This window comes from Bos javanicus, chromosome 2 (assembly GCF_032452875.1).
Source record: "Bos javanicus breed banteng chromosome 2, ARS-OSU_banteng_1.0, whole genome shotgun sequence".
Classification (NCBI taxonomy): domain Eukaryota; kingdom Metazoa; phylum Chordata; class Mammalia; order Artiodactyla; family Bovidae; genus Bos; species Bos javanicus.
In genome coordinates this window covers 15,110,980-15,136,971 of record NC_083869.1, presented here as the reverse complement: position 1 = coordinate 15,136,971, position 25,992 = coordinate 15,110,980, and the positions used below count along the sequence as shown (strand labels likewise).

Sequence of the window (25,992 nt, the reverse complement as noted above, 5' to 3'; positions counted from 1 at the left end):
AACAATTACTAAAAAGGAAAGCACATTCCTATCATTTCTTCTACCTTAGTTCAAGCCTCATAGACTGGTTTTCTTTCCTCCAATGTCTCCCTCATGTTTTCTGCTCTTTATCCTGATGACGTAATCATCTTTGCTAAACTAAATTACAACACCGTGATAAAAAATGTACAGCCCCTCGGGATCAATGCACAAACAGTAAACTCCCAATTGTAGCATGAAGATTTATCCTTAATCTGGACTCAGACTTCCTCTTGTGCGCCTTGTTGGGAGCCTTCCCAACTTCAGTTCAGGTGTCCTCAGCCTCTAGGAAAAGGGGTCCCACTGCATCTCCTAGGAAGGGTCTTGCTGCCTAAGAAAGCGCTCCAGGTACAGCAGATGTAATACATTAGGACAGTCAAATTAATAAGAAAAAATTTTAATCCTCATTCAGGATTAAAACATGTTGAATCTCTCACATATGCACACCTCTTCCCATCCCACTAGATTTGAATGAAGAAGAACCAAATTAATTGGCAACCATTTTACAGTGATGGAAAGGACCATATTTAAGATGAAGCCAAGGTTAATGAAAGAAATACCAAAATACTAAGGGCACAGTGCACACAGGCATACCCATCCATCAAGTCATGAGATGTCGGTTTTAAACCTTATTTACATTGTGAGACCCATCTCCCTTGGTTGCAGCTGAGCAAAGCCAGGTCACTCTTATAACTAGGAGATTCCAAGTGCATTCTGGCCTTGTATCCTGAGTAGGCTTATGCAACACTCTTCATCAATTAAAATTCACTACACATGTATATTATCTGTTAAGTGTAAATAGAAGCTACCTAGAAGTAAAACCAGCAAAACTGAGGGTGTGATTCACAACAGCATCAACCCTCCTCACCGCATCCCCTTGGGAAAAATAAGAGTCTCTAAGAAATCAAAGCAGGTCCCTGGTGGTCTAGTGTCTAGGATTCAGTGCTTTCACTCCTGCGGCTGGGGTTCAATTCCCTGTTAGGGAAATCCCTGGGCTTCCCTCATAGCTCATAGTTGGTAAAGAATCTGCCTGCAATGCAGGAGACCCAGGTTAGATTCCTGGGTTGGGAAGATCCTCTGGAGAAGGAAATGGCAACCCACTCCAGTATTCTCGCCTGGAGAATCCCATGGATGAGGAGCCTAGCAGGCTACAGTCCATGGAATCACAAGAGTTGGAAACAATTTAGTGACTAAACCACCACCGCCAAGCAATCAAAGAAATTTGGTCACCAAATTTTAACAGCTGAAAGAATTTTACTCTTTTTTCTATGAACTTCAGCATTACCAAATTTCTGTTTTCCTGCACACAAACCTAAGCACCTCTCTTGTTTTAGACAATGATTTTAAGCTGCTGGCTTCTCCGAATTCATCTAATTCAGCAGTTAAGTGCTGAGTTTTGACCCAACCAGCAGGGGTCAGAGTCAGAACAAAAACCACTTAATGAAGGATTTCATGGAAGACATCTAACATTTAAGTGAGCACAAATCAATCACTGCTGAACTGCAGAGATAATGTGCAAACAGCCAGCATCTCAATGAAGATACTGATACATGTGCAGCCCCCTTAAATATGATATCTAATAAATTTTAAAGTCTGAAAAAGGTCTAAAGAGATAATAGTGATACTCCAATAAAAAATAATACCATTGAAACAAAATAACTGAATTATAATCCTGTAGCTGGTTGCAGTAAGTTATCAAAGCACATAAACAAGCTTTAGATATTACAAGTAGTTTCCTAAATTTGACTCAAGAACAAACTCAAGGTTATCTTGCTTCCTCAAGTATGATTTTTTTTAAAAGGCGAAATTATGTTCTGAAAATACTTACTTGTTACATCAGTCTTTATTCCTGCAATCTTCAACAGTGGTTCAACCTTTTCATAATAGACCTGAGTAGCTTCTTTTTTGTGGCTTTGGGGGTTAAGGAGTATTTTTAATGACTTTGGTCTGTTTGAAAAACCTAAGAGGAAAATATGAATACAGAAATTATAAACTTTCTGTCAGCACTTTTTTCTTTCCCTTTAAACCACACACTAAAGCCAGTTAAAATGTTATACATGTATTTAATTAGTATTTGCTATTTTTATTTGACAGCATTATTAATAACAGCATTATTTTCAAACATTTCACATTCCCTAGCAATGAAATAGGAATCTCTCTCTTAAAGTCCTGAGTTATAACAAAGCATATTCAACCTGTGAAGGAAGGTGTGAATGAAAACAACTTTGTGAATATTAGATGATTTTTATGTATATTTACCAAATCACCAATAATAGTGAATATATCCAATGTTTCTTAAGCACCTGTTTCTGGGCGGGGGTGCAGGGAAAGCAATAGACTGTAACAAATAGGAAAGTCCATTTCCTCTCCTTGGATAAATATGCTCATTATTGGAATTGGGTATTCCGTTGACCCCAGGGCTACCCAGGGCTGACCTGCTGGTGAGCTCAGGGTGGAGGATTCGGGGCTAGGTCAGGGCCAGCTCTAGAGCAATGCACGCTGGGAGCTAAAAAGAGGGCTTAGGTCAGAGTTCAAACCTGAAAGGGGGCCGGAGAGAAAGAACTCTTCCCTGGGGAACCGGAAAAGCAACGTCTCTCAGCGGGATTGGCGGATATGGTGCTGCCTCACAGTTGGAGCTGAGATTTGATACTACAATTTTCTGGGCTTGCAAGATGCTTATCACTTAGAGCCCAGTTGGAGCAGGTGCAAAGCAAATTTTCTGTTGTTAGGAAGGGGCAGGAGGGGACAGAGGAGCCAGAGGAAAGCTGACGACTATTTCTTTCGGGGTAAGCTGCTCTCACTGGGCCATGCTTCAAGGTTAGAAGAGCAGTTACTAGCATCCATTTTTAATGAAACTGTTACAAAAGCCAAAAGAAAAATGCCCATTACGCTCATGTCAGTTTTTGTGCCTCCAGCAGAGACAATATTTTCTTACCATAATTGATATAATAAAAAATGTTCAATGAATCATATTGTTTGAATTCAGGGAGCGTCTTGGCTGAGGTCTGGACAGGACGATGCTGAACTCCTTGTTCTTCTGTAATTGGCTCTGGGCTCCTTTTTTGGTGAGAGGTCTCTGCCAATCTGCTAACTATCCAGTCTTGAAACCTCAAAGCCACGCTGAACTCCTTTTTTCCCCCTTTCCATCAATTCCTGCATTCAAATGAGCGCCCAGATTTGTGTGGTGGTAACTGTTTGCTTCCATGCCTCTGCCCTTCCTGGCCATCTCTCTCTGGCTACTCACAGGTGTCTTGTAGCATACCACTTCCACTGCATCCTCAGATCTTCTAGTTCCCAGCAGCCCTGCACTGGTTCAAAGCTCCAGGGCCTATCTCTGCCTGAGGAGAAAGCCTGAACCCCTGAAAATAACATCCAGAACCTTCCCCCAACCAACTCCAACCTATCCTCTCTCCTTCCTTTCACACAGATTCAAGAAATACTTATTGAGCATTTGTACTGAGTACTGGGAAAAGGAGAGGTGATTCATATGTGGCTCATGCTTCAAAGGGGGAAGATGTATCCACAAACAGAAACAGTACAAGACAGAACAGATCTGTTAAGACAGAGGCACAAAGTGCCCTGGGAGTGCAGAGAGGAGGGTCTTATTAGGGATCTGTAAAAGGGCTTCCAGAGAAGGTAGCATCTGAGTAAGGCTCCGGGCTCATGCTGCTGTTTTCTACCACTTGCAATTCCCTCCTGCTTCACACCTCATCCTCTCCCTTCCCCCAAACAGCAAAAGCAGGGCCAGGAAGAAAATACCAAGGCATGAGACCTGCACAGAAAATGCTAGAAGCAAACTAAGCACAGAGGGTTTTCTGTTTCAGTCCAGCTTCCCCTTCATGATCTCGACCCACTGTATCACTTGCAGAACACCAGGTCTGTCCAGTCTTCCTCCATTCAGGCTCCCTTTCCACTCTGCCGCATCTCCAATCCTGTGAGAAGGCAGCCACTTTTTCATAGCTCACTTCAAATACCACTTCTTCACTGAAGCCTCTCCTGATCACCAACAGATTCACCTCTCAGGCTTCTTACTCCTAGGTTATCTATCTTCTGTCCATCTGTTATCTATTTTTTATATCATTTGTACAAAAATCTCTGATAAAAGACTCAGTGTCTCAGGATTCCCACTGGCCAAACCTGGGGCAACATAAAATGGAACAAAGACAGTAACATACCATACATACTACGGGGCACAATTTACAATAGCTAGAACATGGAAGCAACCTAGATGTCCATCGACAGATGAATGGATAAAGAAGCTGTAGTACATATACACAATGGAATATTACTCAGTCATAAAAAGGAACACATTTGAGTCAGTTCTAATGAGGTGGATGAACCTAGAGCCTATTATACAGAGTGAGGTTAGTCAGAAAGAGAAAGATTGTATACTAACATATATATACAGAATCTAGAAAAATGGTACCAAATAATTTATTTGCAGGGCAGCAATGGAGAAACAGACATAAGAGAACAGAGGACACGAGGAGAGGATGAGATGTATGGAGAGAGAAACATGGAAACTCATATTACCATAGGTAAAATAGCCAACAGGAATTTGCTGTATCTCTCAGGAAACTCAAACAGCGGCTTTGTATTAACCAAGAGAGGTGGAGTGGGGAGGGAGACAGGAAGGAGGTTCAAGTGGGAGAGGATAAATGTATACCTATAGCTGATTCATGTTGAGGTTTGACAGAAAACAACAAAATTCTTAAAAGCAATTATCCTTCAATTAAAAAAAATAAATAAATTTTAAAAATTCCAGGAACTATGTTTCTTTAAAAACAACAACACTAAATGCACACACAAAGAAAGAAGGAAAAACTGTCTTACAGAAGAAAAACAATAAATATAGAAAAATTAGAGAGTTAGAAAACCAATATTTTTGACCATTATAATGATGATGGATCTAAGCAAGAATCAGCAATGGATGCTAAAATCATCAGTGATGACAGTCAGTTGGGGATTAATATATTTACTTATTCTTAAACTCTGTCCGTCCCTATTCTTCTATTTACAGAATATAAAAAGGATATTTACAGTAGGGAAAACTGGCAGACACCTCCTCAGTCAAGCAATCAAAGTTAACCACACTCTGAGTGATACAGACAGACACACGTGCCTCATGTATGCCACGCACAGCACTCAGACACACAACTTCTGTGGGACTCCTGCCCCGAGTGCATAATGTGGACCTGATATGGTGAAACACTCCAACCCAAGTAGAAGGGTGTTCTCAAAACACCTGCCTTAGACTTCTCAACGCCGTCAAGACTATGAAAGACAAAAGCTGAGGAAGTGTTCCAGATTCAAGGAGACTGAAGAGACAACAACAAAATGAGGTATGTGATTCCGGATCAGGCCAAAACAAAACAAAACTGCCATGGACAGTATCAGTGTCTTTTAATGAGGCAAGGCTAAGCAGGTTAATCTAAGGCTCACTTTTACTAAAACATGACAAGGACTAGAAACTTGTTCTCAACTCCAGACAGTCCAGACTAAGATCTAGTTAAATTTTCCCTTACCTGGTATTTTTGTTAGAATACTCTCATTTCTCCAGCAGTAACAGACCCAGTAAGAAAGCTGTCTAATCACAAGATGGGAATCCCCAAATGCTGTCATAAAAACCAACTTTTATTCCCCCCTCTTCCTATATCATGACTGTGAAGGAATAAACATTCACGGAAATGAAAAACAGTCTTTTCGGCTTGTGAGGATAAGCACATTCTAGCTGAAGGCTTTAAGTGTAAATATATAAAAGTACATGCTCTACAGCCCATCCAATCTTTGTGACACAAACCTAAGGCAGGAAAGGGGCTAATATTTTTTAAAAGACTTTCTAAAAGTATTTAAGCAAAATAAGTTTATTTTAAGCCTCAGTTAATAATAGTAATGAAAACTAAATTAATCAGAAATGTCCTTAGACATTCTGGTCAATCAGTCAGTTAGTTCAGTCAGTCAGTCGCTCAGTCGTGTCCGACTCTTTGCGACCCCATGAATTGCAGCACACCAGGCCTCTCTGTCCATCACCAACTCCCAGAGTTCACTCAAACTCACGTCCATTGAGTCGGTGATGCCATCCAGCCATCTCATTCTCGGTCGTCCCCTCCTCCTCCTGCCCCCAATCCCTCCCAGCATCAGAGTCTTTTCCAATGAGTCAACTCTTTGCATGAGGTGGCCAAAGCATTGGAGTTTCAGCTTTAGCATCATTCCTTCCAAAGAACACCCAGGACCAATCTCCTTTAGAATGGACTGGTTGGATCTCCTTGCAGTCCAAAGGACTCTCAAGAGTCTTCTCCAATACCACAGTTCAAAAGCATCAATTCTTTGGCACTCAGCTTTCTTCACAGTCCAACTCTCACATCCATACATGACTACTGGAAAAAACATAGCCTTGACTAGATGGACCTTTGTTGGCAAAGTAATGTCTCTGCTTTTGAATATGCTATCTAGGTTGATCATAACTTTTCTTCCAAGGAGTAAGCGTCTTTTAATTTCATGGCTGCAATCACCATCTGAAGTGATTTTGGAGCCCCCAAAAATAAAGTCTGACACTGTTTCCACTGTTTCCCCATCTATTTCCCATGAAGTGATGGGACCAGATACCATGATCTTCGTTTTCTGAATGTTGAGCTTGAAGGTGTTTTTAAATACATGTCAACAAAGCCAATTTTTATTTTTTAAACAGGAGCATGTATTCGTTTTCTCATTTCTCATTTTCTTTTAGATGAACTTAACATGACTATGAAGCTAAAGTCTAAGTATACATGAATTAGGTAGCAAGTTGATATCAAAATTTAGAAATCAGAATGGAGACTTCTACCCAATAAAGTAGGACTTTTTAATGTCCTTAAGAGATCTAACTGAAAAGGTCCCAACCGTCTCTCTATCCACGCTCCCTCAAGCCTCCTCCTATTCCATTCATTCTCTTGAATTCCTATGTGCCTTCTGCCACAGTGCCCTTGCATCTGCTCTCCCCACGAGCTGCCCACCTGCACCATCTGCCACTGTAGCCACTTTGCCAGTAAACCTCCTATTCTTTTGTTTTGATCTTGCCTCAGTTATCGCTTTCTGGGGAAAGCAGGAAAGCCTATCATGACCTCCTTGGCTTTGTGACTTCAGCTAGGTCATTTCCCGCTTATCATTTATTCTCACAAATCCATGTACTTCCCAATCTTGATTGCTATACACCATTGTAACTTTACATCTATTAGTTAATCTTCCGTATTAGACTGTAAACTCTCTTGGTTTTTCTCCAAGATTTTGCTCATGAAGAATCATTCCACAGGGCAAAATAAAATGGTGTCTGGAGTTGAAGAGAGTGGGGGACGGTGTCAGGCCAGCAGGTACACAGAGAGGGCCTTAGAGGGATGAAAGTCTAGCTGATGAAGGACTTCAGGCAGCAATACCATGTGTAAAAGATAAAAGCTGTGTACAGCAGTTAAGACTGGAGAGCGGAGTGGTGTTGAGAAGAATCTTACCCCAAGCACATAGAGCTCTATGGATTTTGTCCTTCCTCCAGTCAAAGTCAAAGTCAGGGAAGAAGTAAAGTCACTACAGGTGTTCCAAGCCTCTTTCCTGCTGAATTAACCATCCAGTGTTGGAGTCTGAATCCAGGTCTAAGGCACTTGGTTACACTCTTCACCAAGTGACCTCAATACAAATGTCTCTGTATTTGAAAACCACACACACAGTTTTCTGTACAGATTAAAATACACACACTGTACTCCGAAAATTCAAAATCTCATCAGTCAGCTCATTCCCTGATACCCAGTTCCCTTCCTGAAAGACAACTACTGGCATCATTGAGAATCTACTCTGTGCACATATGAAAATGTATGTATATGTTCAGTGACTTTTTACATAGATGGCAGCATCCCAACCTATTATTCTGTGCCTTGCTTTTTCAATATTGTGGAGATGATTCCATATCACTACAGAGTGCCATCTTAGTTTATCTAGAGCTGTTCAATTTAATTAACTAGTTCCCTGGGGATAGGTATTCAGGTTGTTTCCAGTCTTCCTTTACTGCAAATAATGCTGCAATAAATGCCATTTTGCATCTATTTACAGAAAACTATAGATCAAACTTCTAGAAGGACAATCACTAGATCAAAGTATATGTACCCCTGAGAGTTTATACTGCCAACTTACATGCCATAGAAACCATTCAGAGTTGTGACCAAAAAAAAAGTAAATGCTAGAGTAAAAGTAATTGATCTTAAACCTTGGCTCCTCCATTTGCCAAACTGTGTGACTCTGGGTTATTGTCCAACTTCTCTGTTCTTCAGTTTCCTCATCTGTAATGGGGGTAATAAGAGTACCATTCACAAAAGGTACATGTGACGATTAAATAAGTGAATATAAAGTACTTAGGAAAGTGCATGACACACAGTACTCAGTTTACCTTTATTTTTACTACCAATTTACACCACCAGGAACTTAGAGTGTCTGTTTTCTTACATCCTTGTAAACCTTGCATATTTTCAAAGTCTTTGATCTTTGATAATCTGAAGGATAAAAAACTGCATATCACTCTAATTTCAACTTATTGTAAAGCGGGGGGGGCGGGGTTGAGAAACATTGAAAATATTTAACAGCCGCTTTTATTTTTCCATGAGCTATCAGTTTATATCATCAGCCAACCTTTAAAAAGAATCTTTGTATTCTTTGTCACATTGATTATAGTAGTGCTCCACACAGTAAGAAAAATCAACCTTTCGTTAGATGAATTACAAATATTTTACCCAGTGTGTCATTTAATGATTTTTATTTTATTTATGCTGTTTTCTGTTAGAAGTTTTCATTTTTATGTGCTTATAGTTGAATATATCACTTCTTTTATGGCTTCTGGGTTTTTTGTCATATTTTAAAACTCCCTTTGTGACAAAAAAAAAAAAAACCCTGTATTTTTCTAATAATTTGATGGTCTCAATTTCATATTTTATGAAAGCTGACCTTAACTTTTTTCCAGATTGCTATCTATCTATTCCCAACATCATTCATGACATAATCCATCTTTCTCCCACAAATTTCAAATGCCACTTTTTTATATATTAGGTTTCTGGATGTGTTTGAATCTAAGTGTCTTTTCTGAGGTCTATTGACTTATTCATGTCAGTATCATAACATTTTAAATATCATAGTTTTATAACATGACTTAATAGCTGGTACAGTTGGTCTCTCTTTACTACTTTTAAGAATTTCCATGTCTATTTTTACACATGATCTTTAAAATCAGTTTGTCTAGTATGAAAAATTCTACTGGCATTTTATTGGGATTACATTAAATATAAATTATCTTAAGGACAATAGCACTTTTATGAGATCCAGTCTTTGTTTACAGAAACAAGGTATGCTTTTCCATTTTAAGTTTTCCGTGTCCCTCAGTACCATGTTAAATGTCTGTCAGATGAATGCTGAACAAGTCTACCTTTTTCATCCTTTTTGTTACTACCATCAATATGTTTCCAACTCCATCTCCTCACTGAATATTAACAGCAAATATCAAAACTTTATTTCTACACCTAGCACTTGATTTTCTCATTGTTCATCATAGATTTCCTTTTATTCTCTTGGATATTCCAGGCTAATAGTTATTTCACCTTCAAATGATGGTAATTTCACTTTTCCCTTTCCAACTGGCATACAAATTTACATTTTTTCTCTACTTTACTTGCGCTGGTTGGTTTCACCAGAAGAATGTGACTAACAGTGCTGATGAAGAATATCCTTGCTAGTTCCAGAGCTCAATGGGACTCCTTCACATATTTCTTCATGTAGGCTTTAAAATGAGATGTACACTCATTATCAGAGAAATGCAAATCAAAACCACAATGAGGTATTATCTCATGCCAGTCAGAAGAGCTGTCATCAAAAAGTCTACAAACAATAAATGCTGGAGAGGGTGTGGAGAAAAGAGAACCCTCTTACACTGTTGGTGGGAATGCAAACTGGTACAGTCATTATGGAGAACAGCGTGGAGATTCCTTTAAAAACTGGGACTAGAACTGCCATATGACCCAGCAATTCCACTGCTGGGCATACACACCAAGGAAACTAGAATTGAAAGAGACACATGTATACCAAAGTTCATTGCAGCAACTGTTTATAATAGCCAGGATATGGAAGCAACCTAGATGTCCATCAGCAGATGAATGGATAAGAAAGCTGTGGTACATATACACAATGGAATATTACTCAGCCATTAAAAAGAATATATTTGAATCAGTTCTAATGAGGTGGCTGAAACTGGAGCCTATTATACAGAGTGAAGTAACTCAGAAAGACAAATGCTATATATTAACGCATATACATAGAATTTGGAAAGATGGTAACTGATCCTACATGCAGGGCAGCAAAGGAGACACAGATGTAAAGAACAGACTTTTGGACTCTGTGGGAGAAGCCGAGGGTGGGATGATTTGAGTGAATAGCATTGAAACCTATACATTACCATATGTAAAATAGATAACCAGCGTGAGTTTGATGTATGATGCAAGGCACCCAAAGCCAGTGTTCTGTGATAACTTGGAGGGATAAGATGGAGAGGGAGATAGGATAGGGCTCAGGATGGATGGGACACATGTATAGCTATAGCTGATTCATGCTGATGCATGGCAAAAATCATCAAAATATTGTAAAGTAATTATCCTTCAATTAAAATAAATTAATTTAAAATAAAATGAGATGTATATGGCTCAGATGGTAAAGAATCCACCTGTAATGAAGGAGACCTGGGCTCAATCCCTGGATGGGGAGGATCCCTGAGAGGAGGACATGGCAACCCATTCCAATGTTCTTGCCTAGAGAATGCCAGGGACAGAGGAGTCTGGCGGGCTACAGTCCATGGGGTCACAAAGAGTCAGACACGACTGAGCAACTAAGCACACATATTTATCACACTCATAACATAGCCATCTCTCCTTATTTTATTAAGGGTTGCTTGACACTCGTAAGTAAAAGCAATCTATATTTTTCCTGTTTTGGACTTCATTGTCAGATGTTGGTATTAATTCCATGCAAGCTCTATAAATAAAATCTGGGAGTTTTCATTCTTTTCCTGTGCTCCAGAATAGTTTAAATAATATTGAAGTTTCTTGTTCCTTAAAGGTATGGTGTGTATTCATCTGAAAATGTCAGAGTTGGTGGGGTTTTTTGTTTTTTGTTTTTTTAGAAGTAACAAAAAAATTTCTACTTCTTTGGTTGTAATTCATCTGTTTACATTTTCTATGCCTCCTGGAGTCAGTTTGGCCATTTTTATTTTCCTGGACTATATATTTATTCACTTCATCCTGGTCCTAAGTGGCAGTCAAGGTTGCCTGCCAGTTTCCAGATGTGCTCCTCCTACTGAGTAGCAGAAACAACACTATCTCCCCTGATCATTGGAACTGATCACCTTTGCCAGCAAAGCAACTGCATTATTATTTTTTTTTCATTTGCTGGTTCAGTCATATGGTTCAATAATGTGACTAGGTAGTTTCAATGTCCAGTTCTATTGAACCATTATCATTTTCCCATATGGAAGTATTCTTCTAAACTAAAAACTCTAAATCAGCAGAGTTCAAAGTCATAGAGACCAGAAGCAAAAAATACTATCAGTGGGAAACAAGGTGAAGAAGAGAGATGGCACTTACCTTTGCTCACACACTGGTCCACAGACCTAGGTATTCTGTTTATGGAACTAAAAACTGCTTTACTATTGTAAGATTTAGTCTCCCAAGTGGAAGACAATATAATAAAATAGGAAATGTGGTAAGACTAGTGACTCCCATACTGTTCAGCCAATTGACTTACTTTTCTTGATACGAATGAGTCCCGTGATCAAAAGCAGTATTGTATAAGGTGTAAATTCACTGAATAAGGTATTTAGGAGAGTCATCAATGGTAGTCCTGGCAGAAGCATGGTGGACAATAAATCCAAATCCATATCAAATGTAAGCACTGGTAGCAATGAGGCCAAGACACTGACCTTTCACAAAAGAGAGGATTCAATGTATCAGTCTCCCATCAAGTGGTTGACTGGTTGCTCTGGAATGCCCAGGGCTCAAGGCTGATCTGTCTACAAGTAGAGTACTCAACAAAATGGTGATAATCCACTCAGCCTTAGTGAATATATGTGCTTATTGCTAAATCCCTGTATTTTTCCCCTTCCTGCCTTAAGGCCACTTTGTTTCTATGTTCATTGTGCAGACCTAGATGTGCTCTGAAAAGATGCTGACAAACATCTATAGAATGGAGCATCTTGCCTATCTGGTTATTTCCTCTTCTAGAATAAATTTTCCTTGGTAAAGTATTTATATAAAACATAAATCGCATATCTGTTCTTATTCTGTGAAAGTCATTCATATACTTTTGCTTTATACATCTGTCACCAACCTTGCAAATTTTAACTTCCAACTATTTGGCCAAGCTCTTAACCACTGATCATGCACTGAGACATGTTAATCTCTCTGGCCATCACTCCATAACAACTTATATCAACCCAAGTTCTGACCACCAGAAGCATCTCCCTTCCCTACTGTCTTTTAAGAACACTTTCAGGTGGGGTTGTAACACTTCAGGAGGTCACTTCTATCATACCATGCAGAGCTGTCTCTGAACTGTCTCTGAACATTTATTTCCCTTAGTCAACTGGTCAGAGCAAACATCTCATGAGACCAAATATGTGGGGTGGGGGAGGAATGAGGAAAGCAAAGCAGCAACAGCTGTAGGCCACCAGCATAGTCGATGCACCAGAACCTTCTCCTCTAGCCTTTTAATAACATTTTCTGTACAAAACAGCTTTCTATTTAAAATAGCTAGAGTATTTTTGTTTTGAATCAACTGAATTTTGATCAATACAAACGTTTACTAGACATCTCATGTTTAACGCTTTCAAAACTAAAATTCTGCTTTTTCCCATCAAACCTGGTCTTTCTACCCACCATCTTCCCCTTCTCACTAAATGACAACTTCATCCTTCCACTTGCTCCAGTCAGAAACTTCACTTTACTTTGAACAACTACTTAAGGATTTATCCCGTCTTTCTAATAAGCACTACGTGCTGTGCTGTGTTGTGCTTAGTCGCTCAGTTGTGTCCGACTCTGTGCGACCCCATGAACTGTGGCCCACCAGGCTCCTCTGTCCATGGGGATTCTCCAGGAAAGAATCCTGGACTGGGTTGCCATGTCCTCCTCCAGTGGATTTTCCCAACCCAGGTCTCCTGCATTACAGGTGGAGGAGCTTTACCATCTGAGCTACCAGGGAAGCCCAAGAATACTGGAGTGGGTAGCCTATCCCTTCTCCAGGAGAACTTCCCAATCCAGGAATCGAACTGGGGTCTCCTGCATTGCAGGCAGTTTATTCACCAGTTGAGCTACCCAGGAAGCCCAATACGCACTATCCTTCCCATTAACCAAACAGTACCAGCTGGGAGAAGCAACATCATTTTTAAAAAAGAATAGCATTCATTTAGGAAGAATGACTGAATTAGAAAATCTCTATGATCTACTCCTAGTTAAATAATCAGTTCAGGCAAGGATAATCAACACATGTTAAAACCATTAGATGAAACATTTACTGAAGACTAGACATTCCCTTGGTCCCTGAGCATCACTCAACAAATTATCCACTAGTTTCAAATAGAGACATTACAACAGAGGGATCAAGCTTTCACCTCCTTGATTCAGGGATCAATCTTAGCCCTGGGAAGTCACCTTGGCCTCATTAATATGTACAGACATTATGTACCACCCGAGATGATAAAATATGAAGTACACATTTCATTTATGAAGTATTCTTGCCCCAAATTTACAACATAAATCTAAGTTAAGTCTTTAGATTGAAAATTCAGCTTATAGTAAATACAGGGAATAAAAGAACAAGTTAAATGATGCCCCCGAAAACAATCAGATGGGGCCTAGAAGTACCACTCAAAGTCTGTGATCTCCAAAATGACAGCCCGGCATCCCCCAGCAGCTCATTAGAAAGGCCCACACCAGAACCACTGAACCAGAATTTCTGAGAATAAGTACCAATCACTGGTATTTAAATGGGCTAAGAGTTTCTAAGAGAATAAAAAAGATGAGGAAGGGCATGTTGTAGTGTTACAGTTTAAATGTATTTAATAGATTGGACACTGATTGGTACAAATCAGCTATAAAAGGCATTTTGGAAAGTGGTGGAAATTTCAACATGGACCAGGGATTTCAGTTCAGTTCAGTTCAGTTGCAGTCATGTCCGACTCTTTGTCCATGAACTGTAGCACACCAGACCTCCCTGTCCATCACCAACTCCCGGAGTTCACCCAAACCCATGTCCATCGAGTTGATGATGCCATCCAGCCATCTCATCCTCTGTCGTCCCCTTCTCCTCATGCCCTCAATCTTTCCCAGCATCAGGGTCTTTTCCAATGAGGATTAGATGATATTAGATGATAATAAACACAACTATTGCTCATTCATTTGGTAGGATAATGATATTTTGCTATTTCTAGAATTTTTGTTAGAGATGCTTACTGAACTCTGGGGAAAATACCCGCCATGTAATTACCATGGAAGAACTGTACAAAAAAGACCTCAATGATCTGGATAACCATGATGGTGGCATCTCCCATTCCAAGTCAGACATTCTGGAACGTGAAATCAAATGGACCTTACGAAGCACTGCTGCCAATAAAGCCAGTGGAGGTGATGGAATTCCAGCAGGGCTATTTAAAATCCTAAAAGATGATGCTATTAAAGTCCTGCATTCAATATGTCAGCAAATTAGGAAAACCCAGTCAGATACAACTTGGCAAATGAACAACAATCAAAATTACCCATGATATTTATTTATTTATTTTTTTTTTAAACTGTGTTTCATTTTTTTTTGTTTTTTTTTTTATTTTATTTTATTTTTAAACTTTACATAATTGTATTAGTTTTGCATGATATTTATAATTTACTTTAAAACACATAGACAGTCGTAGAAAATAAATGAATGGATACCAAGGTGGGGAAATGAGAGAGGGGAATGGACAGGGAGATTGGGATTGACATACATACACTGCTGTTGCTGCTGCTGCTGCTAAGTCGCTTCAGTCATGTCCGACTCTGTGCAACCCCTTAGATGGCAGCCCACCAGGCTCCCCCATCCCTGGGATTCTCCAGGTAAGAACACTGGAGTGCGTTGCCATTTCCTTCTCCAATGCATGAAAGTGAAAACTGAAAGTGAGTCACTCAGTCGTGTCCAACTCTTGGTGACCCCATGGACTGCAGCCTACCAGCCTCCTCCGTCAATGGGATTTTCCAGGCAAGAGTACTGGAGTGTGTTGCCATTGCTTTCTCCAGATATACACTACTATGTATTAAATAGATAACTAATGAGAACCTACTGTTTAGCACAGGGCTCTCTACTCAATGCTCTGTGGTGACCTAAATAGAAAATCCAAAAAGGAGCAGACATATGTATATATAAAACTGATTCACTCTGCCATACAGCAGAAACTAATACAACATGGTAAAGCAACTACACACCAATTAAAAAGAAAAAACTATGCTCCAATATAAAAAAAAAGAAAAGAAAAAAATGTGACACAATAAAACGTTTGAAGCCACTATAGGAAAATGTTAAGTACAGAATCCAGGTAACAAAAATATAGAAAATATAAAAACATCATAACACGCACCTGTTAGACATTTTTTCATAAGAGTAAAAAGTAGATCTTAGCATCATCTTCAACTTTTTTCAGTACCCACCAAGTCAGTAACTCCAGCCAGCTCTATCTTCAAAAATAAATCAACAGGTTGACCACTTCAAATCACTTCTCCCGCCCCTAACCTGATTTAAGCCATCATCTCTTGCCTGGATTACACCAATTCCTACTTAACTGGTCTCCTGGTGCAATCCGTTCACCCACTCACACAACCTACTATCTACTTGGCAGCCAGAATATATATTTTGAAAGTAAGTCAGATCATGTCATTCCTCTGCTTAAAACTCCCAGATGGCCACTATTTTTCTAAGGAGAAAAGTCAAAAACCATACAAGCCTTACAAGGTTCTTCATGCATTACCTCCAGCCACCTCTGTGACTTCATTTCCAATTACTCTGCTCCCCGACTCTACTCTGCAAATGACATTCTTGCTCAGCATTTTGCCCTTACTATTTCTTCTGCTTAGAATTACTTCTATATCCAATGGCTCCCATGACTTTCGGCTTTCTTCCAAAACTTCATAGCCCACGAAGTCTCCCTTAACCATCTGTGTGCAACAGCAACTACTTTCATCCCATTTGACATCACAGAAATACACTTATTTGATTTTTTCAATTCCCTCTTCTTAGGAATTACTTATTTGGTCCCCCCAAAATGTATATGCTGATATCCTAATCCCCAATGTGAAGTATTAGGAGGTGAGGCCTTTGGGAGGTAATTAGGTGATAAGAATTGAGCCCTTATGAATGGGATCAGTGCTTTTATAAAAGAGACCCCAGAGGGCTCCAGCTTTCTTTCTGCCCTATGAAGACACGAGAGCTCTCACCAGACGCTGAACATGCTGGCACCCTGAGCTCAGACTTCAAGCCTCCAATACTGTGAGAAGTAAATTTCTGTTATTTATAAGCTACCCTCTCTATAGTACTTTGTTATACCATCCCAAACAGACTAAGACACTCCACTAACGCTAGAATATAAGCTGTGTGTGGGTGTTCAGGTGCTTAGCCATGTCTGACACTGCAACCCTATGGACTGTAGCCTGCCAGGTTTCTCTGTCCATGGAATTTTTAAGGCAAGAATACTGGAGTGGTTTGCCATTTTCTCCTTCAGGGGATCTTTTCAACTCAGGGACTGAATCCGAGTCTCCTGCATCTCCTGTATTGCAGGCAGATTCTTTACCACTGGGGAAGCCCAGTGTTATAATAAGCTACTTGATAATAGTTAATAATAAGCTACTTGAGTTCAAAGACTTCGTGGTTCTGTGCTTTGCTATATTACTAGCCCTTGGAATAGTATCTGGCACACAATAGATGCCATATTGTGTGTTTGTGTATATTCTTTTAAAAACTAGACCAAAAGCTAAAAATAAATTATAAAACTGTAATTCCAATTGTATTAAAGAAAAGATCAACACTGCAAAAAACAATCATGCAAGCAAAAAGCCTTTCTTTTAAAATTGCTGTGATATAAAATAAGTTCAGCAATGTAACCACTTACATTAATTCCTAAAATAAAGCAAAAAGACTGAGGCAAAAACTTCACCAAGAACCAAAGATTTATCAGAAGTAGGTTTTGCAATAGGCACTTATATCCTTTGAAAGAAACATTTAGCATGAAAAATCTAAGAACCTCTTATTGCTGTTAAGCTTTTTAAAAAAAATTCAATCCCTGTCTCATATTTACTTCCTATATATACAAACTTAAACCCAGCAGAAGAATTATATTTAAGAATCATGTAAAATCTTTTCTAAATTAAATCTATAACAACAATGAAAACAAATACTTAACCCTTTTGCTTAGAACTGAAAATTAATCAGTTTGCCTTCTAAAACAACTCACCAGTTATTAAATGATCAGAAAACGGGCCAGGAAGAAACTGCCTTTAGTCCCCATGGCATTAGCCGGTTTTGAAAACAATATCAGTTGTCCCATCTTAGGCTTAGACTGGGAGTGCCATCCTCAGCACAGCAGGGCACTTGTGCTCTAGCATCTCACAAGAGAAAGGACAAACCAAAGAAGCAGAAAGCCAAGGATGGCACTGGTGTGTTAACAATGAAGCCAAGAAAGCATTCACCAGCTGACATTGCCAAATGATCTGGTAAATCTATCTTCCATAAAAAGCACAGTAAGGAAAGAAACTGGAGACTTTGAAGACTAGGTTAAGAAGGTAGGAAAGAGGAAGAAGATCTCTGTTTTATGAAATGTGATTGATTTATTGATAACAGCAGTAACAACAAATAAAGAAAAAGACGATTTTAAAATGTGTTTGAGAGAAAATAGACATGCATTCTAGATCTCTTGCCCAAACAAGAGATCAGTAAACATTTTCATGTGATACAGAAATATCAGTATGTGTGTGCTACTGTGCTCAGTCGCTCAGTCGTGTCCAGCTCTTTGCAACCCCATGAACCTGCTCCCCCCTGCCATGAAGAGCCCGCCAGGTTCCTCTGTCCATGGGATTCTCTAGGCAAGAATACTGGCCTGGGTTGCCATTTCCTTCTCCAGGGGATTGCTCCCACCCAGGGATCAAACTCAAGTCTCCTGCACTGGCCGGCAGTTTCTTTATCACTGAGCCATCTAGGAAGCCCTATGTACAGAAATACAGTTCACTGCAAAAATTTCTGTAACTTATTGGCTGCAAAGAACTCTACAGAAGACATTTTTAGAATGAGATGATGGGAAGCATCAGGCAGTCACAACCTTGCTCTTCTTTCATTCAATTATGACAAACTATTTACTATGAAAGCTGTATTGAGACACATAAATCCCCTAAACTCCTTGAAAAAATGAATCTGAAAGTGATAAACCATTTATTCATAATTTTACAATAGTATAAGCATCCCCCCAAAAGATAATCTAAGATTAAAATATAGATATGATTCAAAATTAATATGCAACTGACTTGATTCTCAATCCTTTGGTAAACTCTCAATTTATAGTCGGTAGACCTTTTGAGCATGCCAGTTTTCAATGAACCAGTGATGTAAAACAGAATGGCCAACTGTTCCTCTGTTAGTAGCAAATGTGCTAATATGTGCTAGTTTAAACTTGATCTATCAGTGAGTCAATGAACCATGAAGGGTGGGGGTTAATCAGGGTGTTCTCCAAACAAAGGCTCATGAGAGCAGTGGGGATGCCGCTCCCAGACTCACATCTGTGCTGTTTTGAGTGGAGCATGATGGAAATGTCTTGGTGTTCATCAAAGTTAAGAGCCCAGAACCCTGTCACAGTCTTGCCTATACTCACAACCACTGTACCCAGAAAAGCAACCAAACTGTTGCAAACAAAATCCACACACAGGCAATAAAGCCACAATTCTCAGGAGCTATTAATATTAAACTTTGCCCAGTTAATGTGTAACGGTGATGGTAAAAACCTTTCACACATAAGATCTGACAACTTCCCAGCAGCACTCAGAGTTGATAATATTTTATATTCGGTCATGTATATGAAAATGCATCAATTTCACTTTATTATCAAACAAAGCTTACTGATGCGCATCTTTACACATACCAGTGAAAACAATCTAAATACTATAATCTACTTAAAGTAATAAACAAGCTCAATAACTTGTGAATACACATGCAGCCCACCAGTGTGACATATTTCCAGTTATTTCCAATAACTGAAATGGACTGAGCAGCAATTAGCAGAAAGAATCACCTGCTGCCAGGAGTAATCACCTCAATATTTCATGTTTAAATAATAAAGGAGTTAAGACTACACAGAAAGAACCAGAAGAAACAGGAAGAGGAGCAAGAAAACTCAATGAAATATATTATCCATTTACTTTTAGTAGACTTTTATAATAATCCTGATAAAATAAATTTTTATTTACTCTGGTCACTATACCACTTTCCCCAGTACAAAACGCAGACTGAAAGAAGTACATGTTACTGGCTTCAGGAAAGTTATTTTTATTCCCTTGTTCTGCTTAAAACTTGACCAAGAATTAATTTAAATAATTAGCATTGAAATATGACTAACTCTATGAAAATCCAATTTGATGAAGTAACTGTACATTTAATCCTTCACAAGCCATGAAAATATGAAAATGTTAGAGAATGATTTTATAAACTTAAAATTTTCATTTAACTATAGCATGAAATTTTATAGTTTCATGTATATAACAGAGATGCAACATTTGCATATACTGTGAAATATTAACTGCAATATGTTTAGTTATCATATTTAGCAGACAGAGTTAATAAAATGTTACCAACCTGTTCTTTGTGTCTATGAATCTACGTTTGGTTTTGTTTGACTTTTCAGATTCCGCATATAAGTAAATCACACAGCACAAGACCCTCAAGGTCCATCCATGTTTTTGCAAATGGCTAGATTTCATTCTGTTTGTATGACTGAGTGGTATTCTATCATATATATGTACCACATCTTCTTTATCCATACATTCATAAATGGATACTTAGGATGTTTCCAAGCTTAACTATTATAAATGATGACACAATGAACACGGGGAGGGGGCATACACCTTTTCAAATGACTGTCTTTGTTTTCTTTGGCTAGATATCCAGAAGTGGAGCTGCTAGTTCATGTGACAGTCCCATTCTTGATTTTTGAGGTACCTTCACACTGTTGCCCACAGTGGTGGTAACATTTACATTCCCACTAACAGTGGATGAGTGTTGCAGGAGAGCTCTTTGACAACAGCCATTCTGGTGGGCACGAAGTGATATCTCATTGTGGTTTTGATTTGCATTTTCCTGATTATTAATGATCTTGAGCATCTTCTCACATGTCTTTTGGCCCTCTGTATGTCTTCTTTATTTTTTTATTTTAATATAAATTTATTTAATTGGAGGTTAATGTCTTCTTTAAAAAAAATAAAAGTCTATTCAGATACTCTGCCCATGTTTTAATCAGAGTGGTTGTTGTTGTTGCTGTTGTTATAAAGTAGTGTGAGTTCCTTACATATTTTGGATATTAACCCCTTATTGAATATATGACCTGCAAATATCTTCTCCCATTCAGTAGGCTGTCTGTGTATTTGTTGGTGGTCTCCTTCACTGTACAGAAGCTTGTTTTTCTGACGTAGTCCTGTGTATTTTTATTTTTGTTGCCCTTGTCTTTGGAGTCAGATCCAAAAAAAAAAAAAAAAACCAATCACTAAGACCAATGTCCAGGAGCTTACTGCATATGTTTTCTTCCAGGATACTTACAGTTTCAGGCCTTCCTTTAACATCTTTACTCCATTTTGAGTAAATATTTGTATACGGTATAAATAGTGATCCAGTTTCATTCTTTGGTGTGTAGCTGTCCAAGTTGCTCAACACCATTTATTAAAGAGACTGTCCCTTCCCCACTGCATATTCTTGCCTCCTTTGTCATAAATTAATTGACCATATTATGAGTGGGTTTACTTCTAGGCTCCCTATTCTGTCCCACTGATTTACGTGTCTTTTGTTACGTCAACACTATACTAATTACCATAGCTTTGCAGTTATACCCTTCTAGCTGCAAAGTTTCTGTTGAAAATCTGCTGATAGACTTATGCAGTTTCCCTTGTATGTTAAAAATTGTTTTCTTGCCGCTTGTAAGACACTTTAACTTTTGATATTTTAATTATATTGTGTCTTACTGTAGAATTCTTTAGGTTCATCTTATTTGGAATTCTCTGGGCTTCTTGGATCTTGATGTCTGTTTTCTTCTCTAGATTTGGAGTGTTTTGCCATATTTCTTCAAGCAAGTTTTCTGCTCCTTTCCCTCTCTCTCCTCCTTCAGGGACCCATATAATACAAATGTTATTCCACTTGATGTTGCCCCAGAAGGTATGTGCATGTGCGTGCATGCATGCGTGTGTGTGTGTGTGTGTGTACACACATGCTCTTTCTGGGTGAGTCCCATTGCTTTGTCTTTCAGTTTGCTGATCTGCTCTTCTGCTTTATCCAGTCTGCTGTTGAATCTCTCTAGTGTATTTTTTTTCCAGTTCAAATATTATGTTCAATTCTGCCATTTCTGTTTGGTATGTTCTTATGGACTTTATGTTTTCTGCCTCTTTGTTGAAGTTCTCACTGTGTTCATCTATTCTTTTCTTGAATTCAGTAAGTATCTTTTCAGTCATTACTTTGAACTCTGTTATCAGGTAGATTCCTGATATCTCCAGTTCATTAAGATCTTTTTCTGAGGTTTTTGTCTTATTCTTTCACTGGGAACATATTCCTCTGTCTCTTCATTTTGCCTAACTCTTTGCGTTTGTTTCCATGTGCTAGGCAAAACAGCTACTTCTCCCAGACTTGAAGGAGTGACCTTGTGAACAACATGGTCCCTGGGGCCCAGAAGTACAACCCCACACCCCTGGCCACCAAGCCAGGTGGTCTAGGGGCATCTTCAGTGTGGGCTGCATGAACTCAACAAGTGCAGTGGAGAGAGTCCCAGCAGACTCCTGCCTTTCCAGGAGATGCTTTAAGATTAGTATTCACATGTGGTTTAAGCACTTTTCAAACTGATGCCTTTGCACTGGGGTCTCTGAGCCTGCATGCAAGCCCTGAGAGCAGGTTCTCCACTCCCCATTCTATGGTTCTCCTGGATATACCCACCAGTGGCTTCCCAGGCAAGGTGTTTTGGTGCCCTATCTCTCCAGCTCTGTGACCTTAATGTGGGGCACAAACCCCTCGCTCCATGGGAAAAAGCTCCAGAGTTTTTATATCCCTCCCAAATCTGGGTTGCTGCACCTGGGTTCATATTTTGGCAAGACTATCTCTGCCTCTTCTGTCTCAATGTACCCCTTTTACCCTCTGCTATGGAGCTGCTATTCCTCTAGCTTACAGGGCTTTTTCAGAGGAAATTATTCCACATGCAGGTACAGATTTTTTTTTGTCCAGAAGAGGAGGCAAGGTCAAGATCTTCTTAGGCTGCTATCCTGAACGGCCTCCTCATAAAAATTTTTTAATTCAATGATTTTGTCAGTTAGAAAGCTTTTTCAAAGTATCATCTCTGGGTCACATATAAGTAAATAGGTATGACTTTTAAGAGAGCTTTCAGCTATCTTCAAGGCTACAAAAAAATCACACAGTGTTAATACAGTCCTTGACTTACAATGGTTCAACTTATGATTTTTGTCTTTATGATGGTACAAAAGTGATACACGTTCAGTAGAAATTATACTGTGAGTTTTGAAGTTTTATCTTTTCCAAGGCTACCAGTGTGTGGTAAAATACTCTCTCATGACACTGCGCAGTAGCATCTCCCAGGCAGCCACATGATTACAAGGGTAATCAAAGCACACAACTCTGTTTTTCACTGTCTGCACAGCATTAAATGCATGACATGAATTACTCAATACTAACACCTTGTGTTGGTCTTCCCAGGTAGCTCAAATGGTAAAAGAATCTGTCCACAATGCAGGGGACCCGGGTTCGATCCCCAGGTCAGGAAGATGCCCTAGAGAAGGGCATGACAACCCACTCCTATATTCTTGCCTGGAGAATCCCATGGACAGAGAAGCCTGACAAGCTATAGTCCACGGGGTTGCAAAGTGTCGGACATGACTGAGCAACTAGCACTTTCACTTTCAACACCTGGTGTTAGATAATTTTGCCTGGTTCTAGGCTGATGTATAGAATTTGCCTGCAATGCGAGAGACCTGGGTTGAATCCCTGGGTTGGGAAGATTCTGGAGAAGGGAACAGCTACCCACTCCAGTATTCAGGCCTGGAGAATTCCATGAACAGAGGAGCCTGGCAGGCTACAGTCTACGGGGTCGTAGAGAGTCAGACACAACTGAACGACTTCCACTTTTCAGGCTAATGTAATTATTCTTAGCATGTTTAAGGTAGGCTAGGCTAAGCTACGATGTTCAGTAGGTTAGATGCATTAAATACATTTTTGACTTAATGATATTTTCAACTTGTGATGGATTTATTGGGACACACCCCCATCATTGGTTCAGGAAGATCTGTATTCTAAGAACATAGGTACCTTGGTAAAATGAAGATTCCTGGAAAAGTTTATGTGCTTTAATATATGTTGTCAAAGAAAAACCTGAGCTAAACAGTAGTAGAAGTAATAAAAACAGATTTTATTCAGAATTACTGAAATAGGAGGAAAGAGACCTCAGTACAGAACTGGTCTTATTTCACTATTCAGCATGAGAAACTGGGAGTTTATATCCAAGGAGTAAGATATGGATCAGTGGATAGAAAATTACTAAAGAGGAAATGTCAGAGGTAAAGTGTAATACGGCTAAAGCCACCTAACAGGATTCTTTGCTGACGACAAGCCAAGGTGATCAGATGTCACCAGGAGGATAGTAGAGAATGAGAACTCTGATCAGTTGTTGAGAGTGATCAGATATGGAGGTGGGGACCTTCTGGTTAGCAGGATCTTGCTAAAAATGGATTTCATGAGAAATTGCACAGATGGGCCTAGGAAAAGTTTCAGGAAACTGAAACCCATATAAAATTAGCCCCACATTATAAATGATAATAATAATTTGTTTCCCAAAAAGTAACACTTCAATCTAAGAACACTAACAATTCTGTGGGATACTCTTCAACAAAATGATCCTGCTTTGGCATTACCATTTTGGAACACTATAGCAGCTACCTGAAACTAAATTTAGATGCAAAACCAAGTTTATTTACAAATGTAGTATGCTGTCAATAAAAACACCATTTTTTTTCTCTAGAACTAGATAGGCTGACACTGAAATAGATACCTGAAATTAACTTTCAAAAATAGGTGGCAAACAATGAAATAAAAAGATCTAAGAGAAGAACTAGTCCCAACAAATACTGAAACATACTACAAAGCCTCTTTAAATAAACCACTGGCATATGAATGGAAAGACCAAGCAATAGAATAGAACAGAAAGCCCAGAAATAGTCCTGAGTTCATATGGGAATGTAGTGTATGATAAAAGTGATATCTCAAGACTCTGGGACAAAAATAGACTTTTAAGTACATGGTACTGGGACAATTGAATAACTATTTGGAAAAAAAGATAAAGTCCAATGTATACCACACAAAACAAATGCCAAATTGATTAGAGATCTAAAATTAAACCATGCAAATATGAGAAGAAAACATAGATGATTTTATCTATAACCTGTGTATAAAGAAAGGCTTTCTGCTATGAGACAAATACCAGATGCAGTAAGTAAAAAAGTGACAGGCTAAACAATATAAAAATTTTAAAATAAAAACTCTGGATGGCAAAATCACTAAAAGTCAAGAGAAAAATAGTATATCGGGAGAAAAATATTTGCAACATACATCACAGCAAAAGGCTAATATATCTACTATATAAAATACCTTAACAAATATAGGGTAAAAAAGACCAAAAGTATTATAGAAAAATGGGCAAATGATATAAAGATAATTCACAATATATTAAAACAGCCCTCAGACATACGAAAAGATGATCAACTTTACTCATCATTTTTTTAAAAACACAAATTAAAACTATACTGACATATTATTTCTCACCTGTCTCACTGGAAAATTTCTAAAGCACGTAAGTAAAGTGTTGATGAGTGTGTGGAAACAGATACTTTTATACATTGCTGTTAAACATGAAAAATGGAACAAATCCTATGGAAGGAAACTTGACAATATTTAACTAATCTACACATCCACTTATCCTTTAATCCAGAAAACTGCTCAAGACACAATATGTACAAAATTATTTACTTCAGCATTATTTGTAATTACAAATATTAGAAACAGTCAAAATGCAAAAGTACAGGCCATACAATAAAGTTTTATACAGGTTAAAAAATAATAATGATACTCTATGAAGCAATATACAGTGGTTTTTAGTGTATGGAGTTAAAGTGAAAAAAGCAAAATGCAGAAGAGTTCACACTGTATGTTACTTTTAGTGTAAAAATGGAAATTTAAACACACACATAAAAGTCCAGAGATAAAATGGTGGAGTAGAAGTGAGTTCACCTCTTTTTACCAAAAACACCAAAATCACAACTGCCTACCAGCCCGGCTGTTCCTCTGCCAGCTGTGTTGCCCGCAGGGCTGGAAAGGCCCTGGTTTCCTGCTTTGGCCCCCTGCATCCACCTGCCACAGTGCCACTCACCCTCGAGGCCGGCTGCTGACTCCCAGCCCCAAAGAGCTCCAAGTTCCTTCCCTTGCTGCACTCCCCACCCGCCCCGCACCACACCAACCTGCAGCACCCTTGGCTTACACTCCATCTCCCTGGCTCATCCCCCAGCTACTACAGGAAGACAGAGGATGTAACAGGGACTATGACAGGCTGGAGGCATAGAAGGACTTGAGTTCACCTCTTCTTACAAAAGCCCCCAAATCACAACTACTGAAAAACTA

At 39.0% G+C, this 25,992-nt stretch overlaps 1 protein-coding gene across 2 annotated transcripts in view; it reads right to left on the bottom strand.

Moving 5' to 3' along the window:
• The window catches only part of CERKL (ceramide kinase like), a 141,090-nt gene that overhangs the window by 36,413 nt on the left and 78,685 nt on the right, over positions 1-25,992 (bottom strand). For both annotated transcript variants that reach the window (XM_061433883.1, XM_061433872.1), the window contains exon 3: positions 1,847-1,978. In XM_061433883.1, the coding sequence (XP_061289867.1) occupies positions 1,847-1,978 (132 nt within the window). The remainder of the gene's footprint in view (positions 1-1,846; positions 1,979-25,992) is intronic.